This window comes from Ostrea edulis, chromosome 10 (assembly GCF_947568905.1).
Source record: "Ostrea edulis chromosome 10, xbOstEdul1.1, whole genome shotgun sequence".
Taxonomy (NCBI): Eukaryota; Metazoa; Mollusca; class Bivalvia; order Ostreida; family Ostreidae; genus Ostrea; species Ostrea edulis.
The window spans coordinates 48,552,182-48,570,752 of NC_079173.1; the positions used below are offsets into that span (position 1 = coordinate 48,552,182).

Here is an 18,571-nt window from a genome sequence, read left to right on the forward strand (position 1 = left end):
CGAAAATATATTTAAAATTCCAAACAAATTTGGTTTCCGGAGGATAACTCTAAAATTTTAATTTGAATCAAATGAAACTTGGATATATTGTTGGATACCAGCAAAGCAAGGCCCCTATTGGTTTTGGAGAACAAAGGTCAAAGTCACAGTGACCGATTATAGATTGAAAACTTCAGACAAATATGGTTTCTGGACAGTAACTTTAAAAGTTTAAAACTGAAATTAGTTCTTCACAATTATAAATATGCCACATCATTCCTGGCTTTACAATGTATCCCATGCAACTCGGCTATACTGATTTTTATTATATATTTTCAATTTCATTTAGAAACTAACAATAATTTTATTTTTATGCCCCCCTTTGAAAAAGAGGGGGCATATTGTTTTGCACCTGTCGGTCGGTCTGTCGGTCGGTCTGTAGACCATGTGTTGTCCGCTCAATATCTTGAGAACCATTCACTTGATGTTAATGATATTTCATATGTGGGTTAGTTATGAGTAGAAGAGGATCCCTATTGTTTTTCAGGTCAAAAGGTCAAGGGTCAATCTACTCTGGACATAGGAATATAATGTCCACTCAATATCTTGAGAACCCTTTGTTTGAAAGACATCAAACTTGGCACACTGGTGCATCCTAAGGAGTAGATGACCCCTATTGATTTTGAGGTCATATGGTCAAAGGTCAAGGGTCAAACTGGGCATAGGAATATACTGACCATTCAATGTCTAGAGAACCCTTTGCTTGACAGACATCAAACTTGGTACGCCAGTACATCTTCAGAAGAAGATGACCCCCATTGATTTTGAGGTCACATGGTCAAAGGTCAAGGGTCAAACTGGACATAGGAATATACTGTCCGTCAAATATCTCGAGAACCCTTTGCTTGACAGACATCAAACTTGATACACTGGTACATCTTCAAGAGAAGATGACCCCTATTGATTTTGAGGTCACATGGTCAAAGGTCAAGGGTCAAACTTGACATGGGAATATAATGTCTGCTCAGTATCTTGAGAACCCTTTTCTTGACAGACATCAAACTTAGTACACTGATACGACTTCAGGAGAAGATGACCACTATTGATTTTGAGGTCACATGGTCAAAGGTCAAGGGTCACACTAGACAGGAATATACTGTCCGTTCAATATTTTGAGAACCCTTCGCTTGACAGACATCAAACTTGGTACACTGGTACATCTTCAGGAGAAAATTACCCCTATTGATTTTCAGATCACATGGTCAAAGGTCAAGGGTCAAACTGGACATTGGAATATACTGTCTGTTCCATATCTTGAGAACCCTTTGCTTGACAGACATTAAAATTGGTACACTGGTACATCTTCAGGAGAAGATGACACCTATTGATTTTGAGGTCGTGTGGTCAAAGGTCAAGGGTTAAACTGTACATGGGAATATACTGTCCGCTCAATATCTTGAGAACCCTTTGCTTGACAGACATCAAACTTGGTACACTGGTACATCTTCAGGAGAAGATGACTACTAATTATTTTAAGGTCACATGGTCAAAAGTCAAGGGTCAAATTGGACATAGGAATATACTGTCCGTTCAATATCTTGAGAACCCTTTGCTTGACAGACATCAAACTTGGTACACTGGTACATCTTCAGGAGTTGATGACCCCTATTGATTTTTAGGTCACATGGTCAATCCACTCTTGACATAGGAAGATATTGTCTGCTCAATATTTTGAATTGATGATACTACTCTCAATTAAATGATGTGTGTGTGTATAACCCTTTTCAATTTTGCACCATGGGGGGCATATGTGTTTTACAAACATCTCTTGTTAACAATTTCTTTATTGTTTTTACTGAGTGAAAGATGAAAAACACAAAAAATTTGAAAAATAACGACATAGAAATTTGATTGTGACGTAATGTTTGTGGGCCGGAATGTTTCCAGGCATATATCATCTGATATATGCCCACAAACTTTGAAAGCAAAAAGAAGAGATGAAATTGAAGGTATATAATAACTCTATATACTGCAGTCAGTAGGGCAATAACTCTATATACTGTAGTCAGTAGAAGGGGCAATAACTCTACATATACTGCAGTCAGTAGGAAGGGCAATAACTCTTTACCCTTCAGTCAATAGAGCATTTACTATATACTGCAGTCAGTAGGAAGGGCAATAACTCTATATACTGCAATCAGTAGGAAGGGCAATAACTCTACATATTCTGCAGTCAGTAGGAAGGGCAATAACTCTATATATACTGCAGTCAGTAGGGGCAATCACTCTATTTATACTGCAGACAGTAGGGGCAATCACTATATACTGCAGTCAGTAGGGCAATAACTCAATATATACTGCAGTCAGTAGGGGCAATCACTATATATACTGTAGTCAGTAGAAGGGGCAATAATTATATATACTGCAGTCAGTAGGGCAATAACTCTATATACTGCAGTCAGTAGGAAGGGCAATAACTCTATATACTGCAATCAGTAGGAAGGGCAATAACTCTACATATTCTGCAGTCAGTAGGAAGGGCAATAACTCTATATATACTGCAGTCAGTAGGGGCAATCACTCTATTTATACTGTAGTCAGTAGAAGGGGCAATAACTATATATACTGCAGTCAGTAGGGGCAATCACTATATACATGTATACTGCAGTCAGTAGGGGCAATCACTATATATACTGTAGTCAGTAGAAGGGGCAATAACTATATATACTGCAGTCAGTAGGGGCAATCACTATATACATGTATACTGCAGTCAGTAGGGGCAATCACTATATATACTGTAGTCAGTAGAAGGGGCAATAACTATATATACTGCAGTCAGTAGGGGCAATCACTATATACATGTATACTGCAGTCAGTAGGGGCAATCACTATATATACTGTAGTCAGTAGAAGGGGCAATAACTCTATATATACTGCAGTCAGTAGGGGCAATCACTATATACATGTATACTGCAGTCAGTAGGGGCAATCACTATATATACTGTAGTCAGTAGTAGGGGCAATCACTATATATACTGTAGTCAGTAGAAGGGGCAATAACTCTATATATACTGCAGTCAGTAGGGGCAATAACTCTATATACTGCAGTTAGTAGGGGCAATAACTCTATATATTGCAATCAGTAGGGGCAATAACTCTATATATTGCAATCAAGTAATTAAGGGATAAACCTGGAAACATGTATTGTATGTTGTAAATAAAACTCCGGGATGCACCTAAATACGTGTATTGTATGTTGTAAATAAAATGCCGGGATACACTTAAATACGTGTATTATCTGTTGTAGATTATCCAAACTCCGGGGCTGTGGGAGACATCAAGCCGTGGAATTGATGTGTCACAGGGCGGACAGGTCGCATCACCATGTCAGGGATACTGTTCTGTAATCTGATTGGCTGCTGGTGGTCACACGGTTTATCAGTGGTTGTGTCCAAATTTACGAGGTCTTTCAAAATAAACTCCAGGACTGAGAAATTAATACGAGTGGAAAGTGGACATGGATTCTGTAAACTGATTGTGTCTGCTGCGTTTCTCGGATCTGAGACTAAGTGTATCCTGTGTCGGGGATCTGATACAGTGTGACGTGTGAAATTGATGAATGTTAAGATGGACTGACACCCACATCCATTGTTGTTTTGGTATAGGGGTACTAGATATATATACATAAAGATTTTTAATTAGGATTTTAATACTATAAACGGGTGAACTGAAATTGATTAAATACTGTAGATTCCTAAATATACGCGAGGAATTTATTATCACACTCAAAATAAAATTACTCCCTTTTATTTTCATATTACTGAAATACATGTACATGCTAAAACTCTTGATCAACACCACTCGTCCCTGAGGCTTTTCGCGATATTAAGTACTCGCATAAAATAAGGAATCTACAGTCGTTGAGATGGATGATGTAAGTGAATGTTTATGCCAGTTTTCCCTCTGTGATTGCTTATGTTATTGTAATGATACACCAAACTCTGTTGTGAAATGCTAATCTAAGCATTGTTCAGAATTTTATTTTAGAAATAATGGCAAACTTTGTAGAAAGATCAGGATTTGTTTTGTATGGTTACATGTTATTTATGAATGTGTGTGGTAGGGAGGGTTTTAGGATGTATGTGTTATTTATAAATGTGTGTGGTAGGGAGGGGTTTAGGATAGACGTACGAGTTATTTATAAATGCGTGTTTTTGATGAATGTTGACATGTTTGCGTTTTGATGTATACGTGTGTGAGAGTCCAACTAAACTGTTCAAGGTGTGCATTTTCATTTGGAAGAGGATTCTTCTTATGATCGATGCTTCATACGTACAGCATAATCTAATACAGCATAAATCTGATTCCAGGGAAAGTATCTGTTGAGGCTTCTAGTGTAGTTGGATAACATTTAGATGACATGTAAATGTATAGTGTTATTGTGAAGTACCATACCTGTAGTGTTATTGTTAAACTTGAGATGATTCATGTATACATCATTTAATGCTGATTGAAGGGTTTTATAATAAATACTTAATGCATTGCAATATTTCAGTAAAATGACTGTTGAGTCATATTGCAAAGTGTGAAATCACTGTTGAAGCAATGTTAAGTGTGAAAAAAATGTTGATTAAATTACAAAGTGTAGGAATGAGATCAGGGTTAGTCCTGATAATGTCGATTCTAAGTCCTTATGCAGTAAAATGTAGCCCTGGAAATGTTGATTATGTTGTAAATATATGCTGGAGGTGAAATTTTACTTAGGCCTTCTGTTTGTCCTTGAACCACAAGACTACAATTAATTCTTGATGACCGTGCATGTGTACATTTACTTCTTAATGATTGATTGTATCTTGTTTATTGTCTCTCTTGTGAATTTTTCACTCATTTTGAGACGTCGCCAAGACCAGTGAAGGGCTTCAAATTTAGGCCTTAGCTCGGCGCTTGCGGCCATTGAGCAGTGAGGGTTCTTTAGCGTGCCACACCTACTGTGACACAGGACATCCGTTTTAAGGTTATATTTAAGGACCTGTGACATTCACACCTGATGCCGTGCATTTGGCGATGGAACTGTCACTACCTGTTTTAACGACTTAGGTCTGTCATGGCCGGGATTCGAACCTTGGCCTTCCGCATGTGAGGCGAATGCTCTAACTTATAGACCACCGCAGTGGTACTTCTTGATGACCTTGTGTACAATCACTTCTTCATGCATGACCTCGTGTACAATTATTACTTCTTGATGACCACGTGTACAATTATTATTTCCTGATGACCTCGTGTACAATTATTACTTCTTGATGACCTTGTGTACAATTATTACTCCTTGATGACCTTGTTTAAAGTATCATAATACACAGAGATAGAATGAGGACATTTATAATTAAATACATCTGTCTTGGTCCTGGGAAAGGAAATTTAACAATTTTTGGCAGAGCTACATTTCCTCCTCACACTACCAATGATACGGTACAGTACGCGAGAGTCTGTAACAATTTGTTACAGAAAGTAGCATGAATGGCTACGCTATGCAACAATATTTTTTATGCCCCCCCCCCCCCCCCCTTCAAAGGAGGGGGGCATATTGCTTTGCAGCTGTCGGTCGGTAAACCACATGTTGTCCACTCAATATCTTGACACCGAACAGTGATCAATCTCATAATTCACTTCATCGTAATATTTCTTATGTGGGTTAGTTACGAGTAGAAGGAGAACCCTATTGATTTTCAGGTCAAAAGGTCAATCTGCTCTGGACATAGGAAGATGCTGTCCACTCAGTATCTTGAAAAACCTTTAGGAAAAGATTACCCCTATTAATTTTGAGGTCACATGGTCAAGGGTCAAACTTGACATGGGAAAATACTGTCCGCTCAATATCTCTAGAACCCTTTGCTTGACAGACATCAAACATGGTACACTGGTACATCTTCAAGAGTAGATGACCCCCATCAATTTTGAAGTCACATGGTCAAAGGTCAAAATGGACATGGGAAGATCCTGTCTGCTTAATATCTTGACAACTCTTTGCTCTATAGACATATTAGGTACACTGGAACATCGCATGGAGTAAATGACCCCTATTGATTTTGAGGTCAAAGTTAAAACTAGACATAGGAAGATACTGTCTGCTCAATATCATGAGAACTCTTTTCTTGACAGTTAGCAAACTTGGTACAATAATACAACTTCAGTCGTAAACGAACATCTGAATGTCTTGAGAACCCTTTGCTTCACAAACATCAAACGTGGTATACTGGTGCATCATAAAGATGACCCCTATAAAATTTGGTTTCATATGATCAAAGGTCACCCGCGCGCACAAATAAATCAGAATTGCAAAAATTCAAAAGAATAAGAATCACAACAATTCATTTGAGTGAACCAATAAATCAGAATCGCAACAATTTACACGAACCAATAAATCAGAATCGCAACAATTCACCCTCGCGAACCAATAAATCAGAATCGCAACAATTCACCCTCGCGAACCAATAAATCAGAATCGCAACAATTCACCCTCACGAAACAAAAGAAATAAGAATCACAACAATTCATCTGCATGAACCAATAAATCAGAATTGCAACAATTCATGCGAACGGATAAAACAGACTCGCAACAATTCACACAAACCAATAAATCAGAATCGCAACAATTCACTTGCGTGAACCAATAAATCAGAATTGCAACAATTCACACGAACCGATAAATCAGAATCGCAACAATTCACATAAACCAATAAATCAGAATCGCAACAATTCACCCGCGTGAACCAATAAATCAGAATCGCAACAATTCACCCGCGTGAACCAATAAATCAGAATCACAACAATTCACCAGCGCGAACCAATAAATCAGAATCACATCAATTCACGTGAACCAATAAATCAGAATCGCAACAATTCACATGAACCAATAAATCAGAATCGCAACAATTCACCCGCGTGAACCAATAAATCAGAATCGCAACAATTCACCTGAACCAATAAATCAGAAAAGAAAAAAATGTTTGGCAAATTTATTGACTGCATGAATAGACTGCATGAATAGATTGTGACATTGACACAGAGCAAGAAATGCATGGCTACTCAGAACACCAGTACACAAATTTATATACCGGTACAAGTGTACACAGATCTATATACCCAGTACAAGTGTACACAGATCTATATACCCAGTACAAGTGTACACAGATCTATATACCCAGTACAAGTGTACACAGATCTATATACCCAGTACAAGTGTACACAGATCTATATACCCAGTACAAGTGTACACAGATCTATATACCCAGTACAAGTGTACACAGATTTATATTCCCGGTACAAGTGTACACAGATTGATATATTGAGTAAGTGTACACAGATTTACGTACCCGGTACAAGTGTACAGATTTACGTACCCAGTACAATGTACATAGATTTATATACCCGGTTAAAGTGTACATAGATTTATATTCCCGGTACAAGTGTACACAAATTTATACACCCAGTACAAGTGTACTTAGTGTAAACAGATCTTGTTCTCATGTTCAATACATTTCAAAACTTGAAGACAACTCTGAATTATGATTCACTATAATTAAGGAGGTGTAAAACTAGACAAGCTGGTGGCATTAGTCAAAGAAATAAGATATCATGTACATAGAGAGACTGTATGACACAAATATTTTTTGCCAGTGCATGACATTTCTGCCAGGTTCCCAGATTCAATTTCCGATAGATCCAAAATATTTTCTCCCTTCTTTGCAACAATAACACAAGAGCTTGCATTAACGACAGCATATCGTGAAAAATATCTATACATAATTAATACGTCATAATACAATGTAATAGAAAAATCCACGCTGGTCACTTTTAAAATAAAAGTCTCTTTCTGATGTTATGTCGACATATTGACTACTCTGCTAATTGTGATATTATGTCGTATTGACCACTCAACTAATTCTTCTTCTGATATTAGGACGTATCAGATTAAACATGCAATTGTAAGTTATACAATAAAACATAAAAAAGGCAAGCACCATATCTTGTGTATAAAACTACACCACACTACATTATGACACAGACAGATACACATTAGAATGATGGTTTTCACAAATGTCCAAAAAAAATCTTACAATCAAACCTATTTAATCCAAATCTGCTTTGTACAATGTATAAAAAAAGAAAATCCAGATAAGACAAGATTCAAAATCCAGATAAGACAAGATTCAAAATTCAGATAAGACGAGATTCAAGATTTGGACTAACTACAGAGTACTTTTACAAAATGAATAAAGTTCAATCTTTGATGCCAGAAAACATGTATGGTTTATACTTGTACTATTTTGAATCTGCACAATATCTGGATTAGACAAGTTTCACTTTACATGAAATTTAACTTCATAATGGAAGGACATTGATGACACATTACTGTATCAAAACAAAAAACAATATAAAACAATATAAAACAAACAAAACAATACAAAACAAATTCAAACAGCAGATCAACTGACAAGTAACATGTACAACTAAAGCTAAAATACATCAATTGTTTATCAAACAAAATGTGTTTGTGAAACACTGATGCTTCCAGACTACAACAAAGTGGAACCAGGTCAATGTTAAGGTCACCAGGTCAAAAATGTTGGTGTCATTGGAAAGGTCTCGCCACAAGAAATACACATACCAAATATGAAAGCTCTAACTCTTCTGGTGTAAAAGCTATGACCAGGTAAAAGTGTTTTGCCACAGACAGACAAACGGTCAGGCCAAAACCTATATGCCCTGAATCTACGATTACGGGGGCATAATTAAAGATAAATTGTGTATCAAATCAAAGTTAATTACATTGTACATCAGATGAAAGCTAAAATACTATCAGATGACAGCTAAAACACAATCAGATGAAAGCTAAAACACAATCAGATGAAAGCTAAAATACAATCAGATGAAAGCTAAAACACAATCAGATGACAACTAAATTACTTTGGATAAGGAGTGTACACAACACAGCTACAGGGTGTAAATCAATATGCAACAAAATCCGAATGAATAGATGATACACCAAATTAAACAATCAGGAAAGTCTGCAATATTTTATTTTTGCAAGAACAGTTGTCATTTTATAAGAATATGTTGTTTGTGATTAAGTAAATTATACCCCCCCCCCCCTCCAAAATGAGATATAAAGCCTTGCAAATTTACACCTATACACACCGCCGGGGTTAGGGTTATAAATGGTGTACAGTCCACTCAAAATGTAGCACTTTTATCAACAAAAACAAAAATCTTATGAGACATTTGTGTCTAGTAGGAAATTACATCAATATAAGACATCAAAAATGATTACGGTATCATGATGACAGACATAACACACAAATGATAATTAACATAAAACACACAGTCCTTAGTGACACGGAGCCTTGGTAGATCATCGGCCATATTCTGTCAAGTTCACAGTTAATGTAACAAATTTCCTTTTCCTTAAACCAAATTGAATATAATCAACTAAATATAGGATGAATGATTCATGAAATTCATACTTACTATAATACTTAATAAATATGTATTGCACACATCAAAGTTGTGGTATTTATTTCTGTATTTATAGCTGTTGACAGAATTTGAAGGATGATTTATCAGAAAAGCTCACTTTTAAGCTAAGCTGAAAATCTAGAGACAAATCATATCACAAGACATATATATAATACACACATAAACAACATCAAAATACATCGGGTCTCACAACCATAAATATTTTATCAATGTGCATCCAATAAATATGATTAATATCTAATACAATACAAAAATGCTATTGGGCCACAACACTAACCTATAAAAAATTCAGGTTAGCTTTCAAACAAAAAAAAAATTGCAATATTTGAACTCTGAAATAATTTAAATGAGATCCAACATAAAAAAGTAAAATAAAAATTGATTTCAATAAAAATCAAATTAATAATTTCTACCCAGGTAAGATTTAAGTTGTCATGGTAACAGGCTCTGGGGGATCACTTCTGATTGTGACATTGGGTGACTGTACACCCTTCCTCATCACCTTTCTGCACTGTTTCATTGTGTGGGGGATCGACTCTAAGCTGCAGTCAATACAGGGAGCACTGTCAAGGTCAAGGTCACAGACCTGACTTTGAAGGTCATTTAATTTATCTTTCTTCTGAGAGTCCGTGTGGTTTTTATTTTCACACAACTGTGAAGTAGTGTCCATACAAGTTCCCAGAGCCTCTTTTTGGATTAAGTGACCTAGTTTTTCCTCCAGGTCCTCAGAGTATCCAATCAGAGGAAAGCTTTCATCCATGTTGTTTACACCACTGATGTCACTTTGACCCACATATGACACGTCAGAGTTTGTAAGCAGAGGGCTTTCTTCATAGAGTTCATCTTTTGTTACATTTATATCCTCCTTTGGACACACACCATATTTCCTGTCAAGTCTCCCTCTTTTGTTAGTCTCCTGCTGTGGGTTGATTAATGGATTCCGCTCATATGCACCAGCATCAATTCTTGGGAGTTCTTGTAAAAGCCGCTGCAGACTCTGGTGGTCGTCAATTCCAGTCTCGTGAAGCCTGCGAACAGGAAGTAGTTTAATCTGGTGAGGTCCACTACGCAGTACAGCACTGTACGCTGGGGGTGACGTAGACCCTGCCCGAGACCCCGGGCCCGAAGCTTCATCAAGACTAAACCTCTCCGCGGGGTCGTGTTCACTGCCGTACCCTGAACTCTTCTCATACCCACATCTCGAGTTTGCTGTGCCGTTGTTTGAGCAATTGTCAAGTTGGCTGCCCAGTGGAGTGTCATTGAAATCTCGATTCAGGCCCCCAATGTTTGTGAAATTAATGCTGCGTAGATGTAGAGGTGACATTGGTGGGGGTATGTTGGGCATGGATGAGTCGATGTCGTACAGTGGGGTGGAGCTAAGCTTTGTCCAGTGATTGAGTGGGAAGGGTTGATACGTATCGCGCGTGCTTCCACTGGTCACTGACTGAGGACTCTGACCATTATTGTATGCTCGGTCATCTGTTGATGAACTTCTGACCTCCTCGGACGTTGTGGGAGACACTTGGACAGTGAGTTCGTCCGGGGATGGGGACAATTCCACCGTGCGGTGCCGGTCGATTTCCTGCATCAACTCGCTAAAGTTCATTCGGACAATCTTCGACCTCGGGGGTGAGATTTTGGGGCTGTTTTTCCACAGAGTGGGTCGCTTGGCTCCGCTGCACGGGAAATCGTACATTTGGTTTTTTCGTGGTGACTCTGACCTGCTACTGCTGAGTCCAGGGTTCGGAAGAACAAAATCAAAACTGGACGTCTCCTCAGCTAGCTGGTCCAGCATCTCCATGGACTTTTCTGGGTCATATGGGTCATTACCATGGAGACGACTGAGAATATTCCTGACCTCTGTGGCCTCCATGTCATCTTCATCGTCGTATGGTTCTCGTTCGTCGTGGTCACAGGTCGACTCCGATCGTTCGGTCTGGGAGCTGCTGGACCGACGTTCGTCTGAGCTGCCCCGCACCTGTAAGTTTTTAAGAATCCCACGCTCTGGTCTGGCACTGTTGGGATCGCACACAATGATCGGAGGGGGAGGTAACTCTGCTTCACTCTCCTCCTCACTTGCTAAAGATTTCTTCTTCCTACGTCCAAACAAACCATCTGACCTGAAGAAGAGCAAGTTTAAGCACATCATTAGGGCCTGACATAAATACTGCAAGTTTAAGCACATCATTAGGGCCCGACATAAATACTGCAAGTTTAAGCACATAATTAGGGCCTGACATAAATACTGCAAGTTTAAGCACATCATTAGGGCCTGACATAAATACTGCAAGTTTAAGCACATCATTAGGGCTTGACATAAATACTGCAAGTTTAAGCACATCATTAGGGCCTGGCATAAATACTGCAAGTTTAAGCACATCATTAGGACATAAATACTAACTCATCTCTATCAAACTCAGGATTAGGACCGAGATAAAAACCAACTCATCTCCATCAATCTCAGGATTAGGGCATATATAAATACTGACTTATCTATCAATTTCATGATTAGGGCAGATATAAATACTGACTCATCTATCAATCTCAGGAGTAGGAGCGGGATAAACTGAGACATATCTATCAATCTCAGGAGTAGGAGCGGGATAAACTGAGCCATATCTATCAATCTCAGGAGTAGGAGCGGGATAAACTGAGCCATATCTATCGATAAATCTGCCTCAATATGGACTGAATCATATAATGATTTTGTAAAATATTGCTTCATTTCAACAGAATCATTTTGCCTATGCTACAGACTTTTGGAGATATTTGAACTTGATTGGTGTGTGGGTTTCAATCTGCCTTACACTGACGTCACTGAAATGTCTCGTTGTTGTGGGCCATTGGTCTGAATAAACAAGAGGCCCATGGGCTACATTGCTCACCTAAGTCACCTTGGCTCATATTTAAAGATTTTTCCTATATATTCACATGTAATACTTTGATCCCTATTGTGACCCCAACCTACTCCCGGGGGCCATGATTTTTACAAAATTGAATCTGCACTGTCATGAAGCTTTCATGTAAATGTTGACTTCCCTGGCCAATGGAAAACAGAAAGTAGTGTCAAATTGTACAAATTGATACCATGTGTACATGACCAAAAAAAATCATGGAAAGGAAATAAAAAAATTGCAGAATACTTTTGGTTCTTACTTGTACATAGATGATGGCAGAGATCCAAATTTCAGGTTTTTGGTTCCGTTTTCTTTTGAGTGATCACCTTTTGATTTGTTCTTGAATCCCAGAAAACCTTTCTTAGCTCCACCTAGCTTCACAGGAGTCTTCCTCCTAGATGAAACAAACAGAATTAACGGGAAAACTCGAGTGTTCTATGAAAAATGTCATCAACAAACAGAATTAGAGGGAAAACTTGAGCGTTCTATGCAAAATGTCATCAACAGACAGAATTAGTGGGAAAACTCGAGTGATCTATGAAAAATGTCATCAACAGACAGAATTAGCGGGAAAACTCGAGTGTGGCAATGGCGAAAACAAATTTGGCATTAAAATGAAAATTTTAAGTAATAGGAAAAATGCGGCATTATAATGAAAATGGTGATGAATTGAGTGGCGATAATTCAAGAGTGAACTGTATGTATACTGGAAAGATAATTAGAAAGTTTGTCCATGCCTGCATTCCATGCTTTCTAGAAGGAAAACCATGTGGAAAAAAAGAAAGGAAGAAAAATCCAGCTATGTTATGTCAAAACACCAAAAATAGCAGCAAGAAACTACTTAGGGATGGGTCTTCACAAGAAACTACTCAGGGATGGGTCTTCACAAGAAACTACTCAGGGATGGGTCTTCACAAGAAACTACTCAGGGATGGGTCTTCACAAGAAACTACTCAGGGATGGGTCTTCATAACAACATTGTAATGAACTGACCTGTAGCAGAGGAAGGTGAAGATGAGGAAGAACACCAGACTCAGAACGACTCCCCCTAAGATCACCATCAGCCACTGGGTGCTGAGTCCATCTTCTTTAGCTGTAAAACACACAGAGATACTGTAAAACAGACAGACTTACTGTAAAACACACAGACATACTGTAAAACACACAGACTTACTGTAAAACACACAGACTTACTGTAAAACACACAGACTTACTGTAAAACACACAGACTTACTGTAAACACACAGAGATACTGCAAACACACAGACATACTGTAAAACTTAGAGATATACTGTAAAATACACAAAACCATATGTAAGTTATTCCCACTTCTGTAGTCTGTTACACACACACAACCACACACACACAACCAGTACAGATATCACCATACCAACCACACACACACAACCAGTACAGATATCACCATACCAATGGTTAATAAATACTTATCACCATGACACTAATCACCATGGCGATGTAAAGCACTGACCAAGAGGTACAGCAGGGACGGGGTTGTCCGGTGTCACCACAGCCTCCATGGGAACCACCACTGGTGGTTTCTCCGTAGTGGTGGTGGTAGTGCTGGGTGTGAAAGTGGTTCTCTTTGTGCTGGATAAGGACCAAACTCCTGTTGTCAAGGTGATAGGAGCCGGTGAGCTACAGTTCCTACCTGTCCATCCCTGGTTGCAGAAGCAGTCATGTGACTGTGTACAAACCTGAGGAAAGAGTGGGTCAAAGATTGATCACATATCTCATATAGCATTTTTATCATTCCGGGAAAAATCACAAAAAATTCATATAAAATACTTGAGATCTTGTACCACTCTTTTGATGGTGAAATCATACTTCATAAGAAGTGTTTTAACGAGCCATTAAATAAAAGTTTGGTGTCATGATCTACCTTAAACAAAGTTCATTATGCAAAGTGAACTTCATATCAAAGTGTTTCCATATATACTGCAATTTATATTGCTCATTCACTGTGTGAACACTTTTCTAGTACATTCAAATACATATGCTTTATGCTAAAATCACTTAGAATTTGTTTCATTTAAAAGATTAATATGAGGGAGACATGAAAGTGTAAAACTTTTCTCTTTTCTCACACTCACCCCATTTCCAGAACACGCCAAATTCCCCTTTGATCCGGGACAGAGCATGCTGGGAACTGTTGCTATAGGGACACACTGTTTGTTGCGACAAACTTTACCCTTCCCACATTTGGTCCCCTCCTGCACTAATCCAAAGTGAGGCAGTGACATTACAGCTGGTCCATAAATAGCCCTATAAAGAAAACAATCCAAAGTGAGGCAGTGACATCACTGCTGGTCTATAAATAGCTCTGTATGCATACAAAAATATGAGAATTGAGTCTTTAAAAAATCCCAGAAATAGAAATAAAGCAATCCAAAGAAAGATTCCATAAATCAGTAAATCATCCAAGAGGCTTCATAAACAGCGCTGTATATAAAACAATCCTAATGAGGCTTCATAAACAGCCCGGTAAATTGATTGATTGATTGACTATTGTTTTACGTCCCTCTCGAGAATATTTCACTCATATGGAGACATCACCACTGCCGGTGAAGGGTTGCAAAATTTAGGCCTATGCTTGGCACTTATGGCCATTGAGCAGGGGGGGGATCTCTATCGTGCCACACCTGCTGTGACACTGGACCTCGGTTTTTGCGGTTTCATCCGAAGGACCGCCCCATTTAGTCACCTCTTATAACAAGCAAGGGGGTATTAAGGACCTATTCCAACCCAGATCCCCACAGGATCCCTGTAAATAGAACAATCCAAAAGAGACTTCGTAAACAGCCCTGTAAATAAAACAATCTAATAGAGGCTTTGTAAACAGCCCTGTAAACAAAACAATCCAAATGAGGCTTCCTAAACAGCCCTGTAAATAAAACAATCCAAATGAGGCTTCCTAGACAGCCCTGTAAATAAAACAATCCAAATGAGGCTTCCTAAACAGCCCTGTAAATAAAACAATCCAAATGAGGCTTCCTAAACAGCCCTGTAAATAAAACAATCCAAATGAGGCTTTGTAAACAGCCCTGTAAATAAAACAATCCAAATGAGGCTTCCTAAACAGCCCTGTAAATAAAACAATCCAAATGAGGCTTCCTAAACAGCCCTGTAAATAAAACAATCCAAAGGAAAACTCCATAAATCTGTAAATCCAAAGACAGAAATAAAACAAGAGGCCGCATCACTCACCTGAGTCACCTTCACTCACCTGAGTCACCTTCACTCACCTGAGTCATCATCACTCACCTGAGTCACCTTCACTCACCTGAGTCACCTTCACTCACCTGAGTCACCTTCACTCACCTGAGTCACCTTCGCTCACCTGAGTCACCTTCGCTCACCTGAGTCACCTTGGCTCACCTGAGTCACCTTCACTCACCTGAGTCACCTTCACTCACCTGAGTCACCTTGGCTCATATTTAAAGATTTTTCCTAAATATTCGCATGCAAAACATTGATCCCTATTGTGGCCCCATCCCACCCCCGGGGGCCATGATTTTAACAAACTTAAATCTGCACTATGTCAGGAAGCTTTCATGTAAATATCAACTTTTCTGGCTCAGTGGTTCTTGAGAAGATTTTTAAAGATTTTCCCTATACACATGCACATTTGTATGTAAAACTTTGATCCCCTATTGTGGCCCCATCCAACCCCCGGGGGCCATGATTTGAACAAACTTGAATCTGCACTATGTCAGGAAGCTTTCATGTACATCTCAGCTTTTCTGGCTCAGTGGTTCTTGAGAAGATTTTAAAAGATTTTTCCTATATATTTGTATGTAAAACTCTGATCCCCTATTTTGACCCCATCCAAACCCCAGGAGCCATGATTTGAAGAAACTTGAATCTGCACTACGTCAGGAAGCTTTCATATAAATTTCAGCTTTTCTGGCCCATGTTACGGCATGTTTGGTCGTTTTGGCACATTTGGTTGCTGACGACCATTCATGCCGCATGTTTGGTCGCCGGCGACCATTCATGCCACACGTATCGTCGCCGGGCGACCGAACGTGCTGTGAGGGTGGGCACAATTGGTCGCCAATTTTAAGCCATACCCGAGCACGAATGGTAACCACCTAAGCCCCAACTTAGCTCCTCCTCCTCCAGCACCTATTCCCCTCCCTTCTCTTTCTCCCTTCTAATCCCCCTCCACCTTCTTATCCAAATTCTTCATCAATTTCTTCCAGTTTAATCAAACCGAACGAGTATTTTGAATTGGCAGGTAATAGCTATAAGGGGGATATGGCGCTTTCTAATAGCTATCGATTAACAATCAGATGCTAATAGATGCTTCCTAGAAAATCACAGCACATCCTATTCTGATTCGACACAGCTCTTCAAACCTTCGACATGTTCTAAGTGTGCAGAGAATAACGCACTCATACTTATCAGGATGTATGTCACGCCATATTTATATTTCCCCTTTATAAATGTATCTTATATAATCTATGAGATATCTTCTATTTTGAATAAAATATCTAATAAATTTCATAAGATGTCTCATATAATTTACAGTTCATAATATATCTCATATAATATATAAGATATTTTTAAAACTATATAAGACATTTTTTTAACTATATAAGATATCTCATAAACTTTATAAAATATCTTGTATATCAAACAAGATATCATCTTCTATCTTTTATAAGATATCTTATAAACTTTATATCTTGTATATCAAAATATATATCATCTTCTATCTTTTATAAGATATCTCATAAACTTTATATCTTGTATATCAAAATATATATCATCTTCTATCTTTTATAATATATCTCATAAACTTTTTAAGATATATATTGATCTATCTTTTATAATATATCTCATAAACTTTATAAGATATATTGTTCTCTTTCATAATATATCTCATAAACTTTATCAGATATCTTGTATATAAACAAGATATCTAATAAAGTTTATGAGATATCTTATAAAAGATAGAAGATATCTTATTTTATCTTTGTAAGCTATCTAGGATACCTCATATGTTTTATGCGAAGATATCTCATAAATGAATTTTTATAAGATATCTCATCAACTTTATGAGATATCTTATAACACATATGGGATACCAAATATGTTTTATAAGATATCTTATACATGTTATTAAAGTAAATTCATATTATTTTGGGTCATAATTACCCAGCAGCAGAATTTACTAATAAAGGCAGTCAAACAAGTAATGACTTTTATTTGCAATTATTGGAAGAAAATTATAATAATAACAAAGAACTAACAAAGTACTAACTTACAATAGATGACCAAAAAACAATGTCTGTGCCGAGCTGAATATGTACACAAAACAGATCACCTATCTGCTTTTAACTTCCAAAGTAATTTCTAAATCCTAGTCCCAGTTATAGAATAATCCAAAATGCCTAAAGTGCTTGTCTAACCAGAGCTAATCATCGGCTAAATTCACATTGTATTCATAATCAGAATTACTTTTCTGGTACATTCTTGAAAACACAGTTCATCATCTTTCTAGTACGTGATAAACATCGAACTCCAGAACAATGTAGGTCGCAGTAGTCACTCAAGTGCAAGTATTACACAACGATATGATACTTTAGAAAGTTTATAAGATGTGTTATACTTTATATTGATTTTATTTTTATTATTTTATAACTTTTATAAGGTATCTTATAAGAAATCATTGATGAGATATCTTATGAAATATAAGATATCTTATAAAGTTTAAGACATATCTTATAAAACATATGATATCTTATATGTTTTATAAGATATCTTATAAAATATATGACATATATTATAAAATATCTTTTATAAGATACCTTATAAAATATATCATAGGAGTTGATGAGATATCTTAACTCAAAAACGTTACTAAGACATTTCATAAAGTTTATGAAATATATTATATACTATATAAGATATCTCGTTTAAAAAACATATTGAGATATTTTATATCTTTTATACAATGTTTTGTAAGATTTATGAGATATCTTTGAAGTGGATTAAATGTAAAAACAGCATGCCATAAGGATGGTATGTAAGATTATGCGTTGCTAAAATGTTGCAACTTGTGTGATTGTAAAATAAATTCCCATCAAATTCCATCCAGAAATGCCCAGATTTTTTGTTTGTTGGCTTTGTAT

The 18,571-nt window shown here is 37.4% G+C and overlaps 2 protein-coding genes across 3 annotated transcripts in view; one reads left to right on the forward strand and one right to left on the reverse strand.

Moving 5' to 3' along the window:
• LOC125666264 (ras-related protein Rab-18A-like) overlaps positions 1-4,521 on the forward strand; it is a 36,269-nt gene extending 31,748 nt beyond the window's left edge. Inside the window, exon 7 of the mRNA XM_048899470.2 lies at positions 3,287-4,521. Coding sequence (XP_048755427.1) covers positions 3,287-3,391 — 105 coding nt within the window. The 3' untranslated portion in view covers positions 3,392-4,521. The remainder of the gene's footprint in view (positions 1-3,286) is intronic.
• Positions 4,522-6,980: 2,459 nt separating this feature from the next.
• Positions 6,981-18,571, reverse strand: part of LOC125666228 (disintegrin and metalloproteinase domain-containing protein unc-71-like) — a 70,188-nt gene continuing 58,597 nt past the window's right edge. For both annotated transcript variants that reach the window (XM_056152498.1, XM_056152497.1), the window contains 5 exons: positions 14,525-14,696; positions 13,903-14,128; positions 13,407-13,506; positions 12,673-12,807; positions 6,981-11,636 (listed from right to left, as the gene is read on the reverse strand). In XM_056152498.1, the coding sequence (XP_056008473.1) occupies positions 9,941-11,636; positions 12,673-12,807; positions 13,407-13,506; positions 13,903-14,128; positions 14,525-14,696 (2,329 nt within the window). In that variant the 3' untranslated portion in view covers positions 6,981-9,940. The remainder of the gene's footprint in view (positions 11,637-12,672; positions 12,808-13,406; positions 13,507-13,902; positions 14,129-14,524; positions 14,697-18,571) is intronic.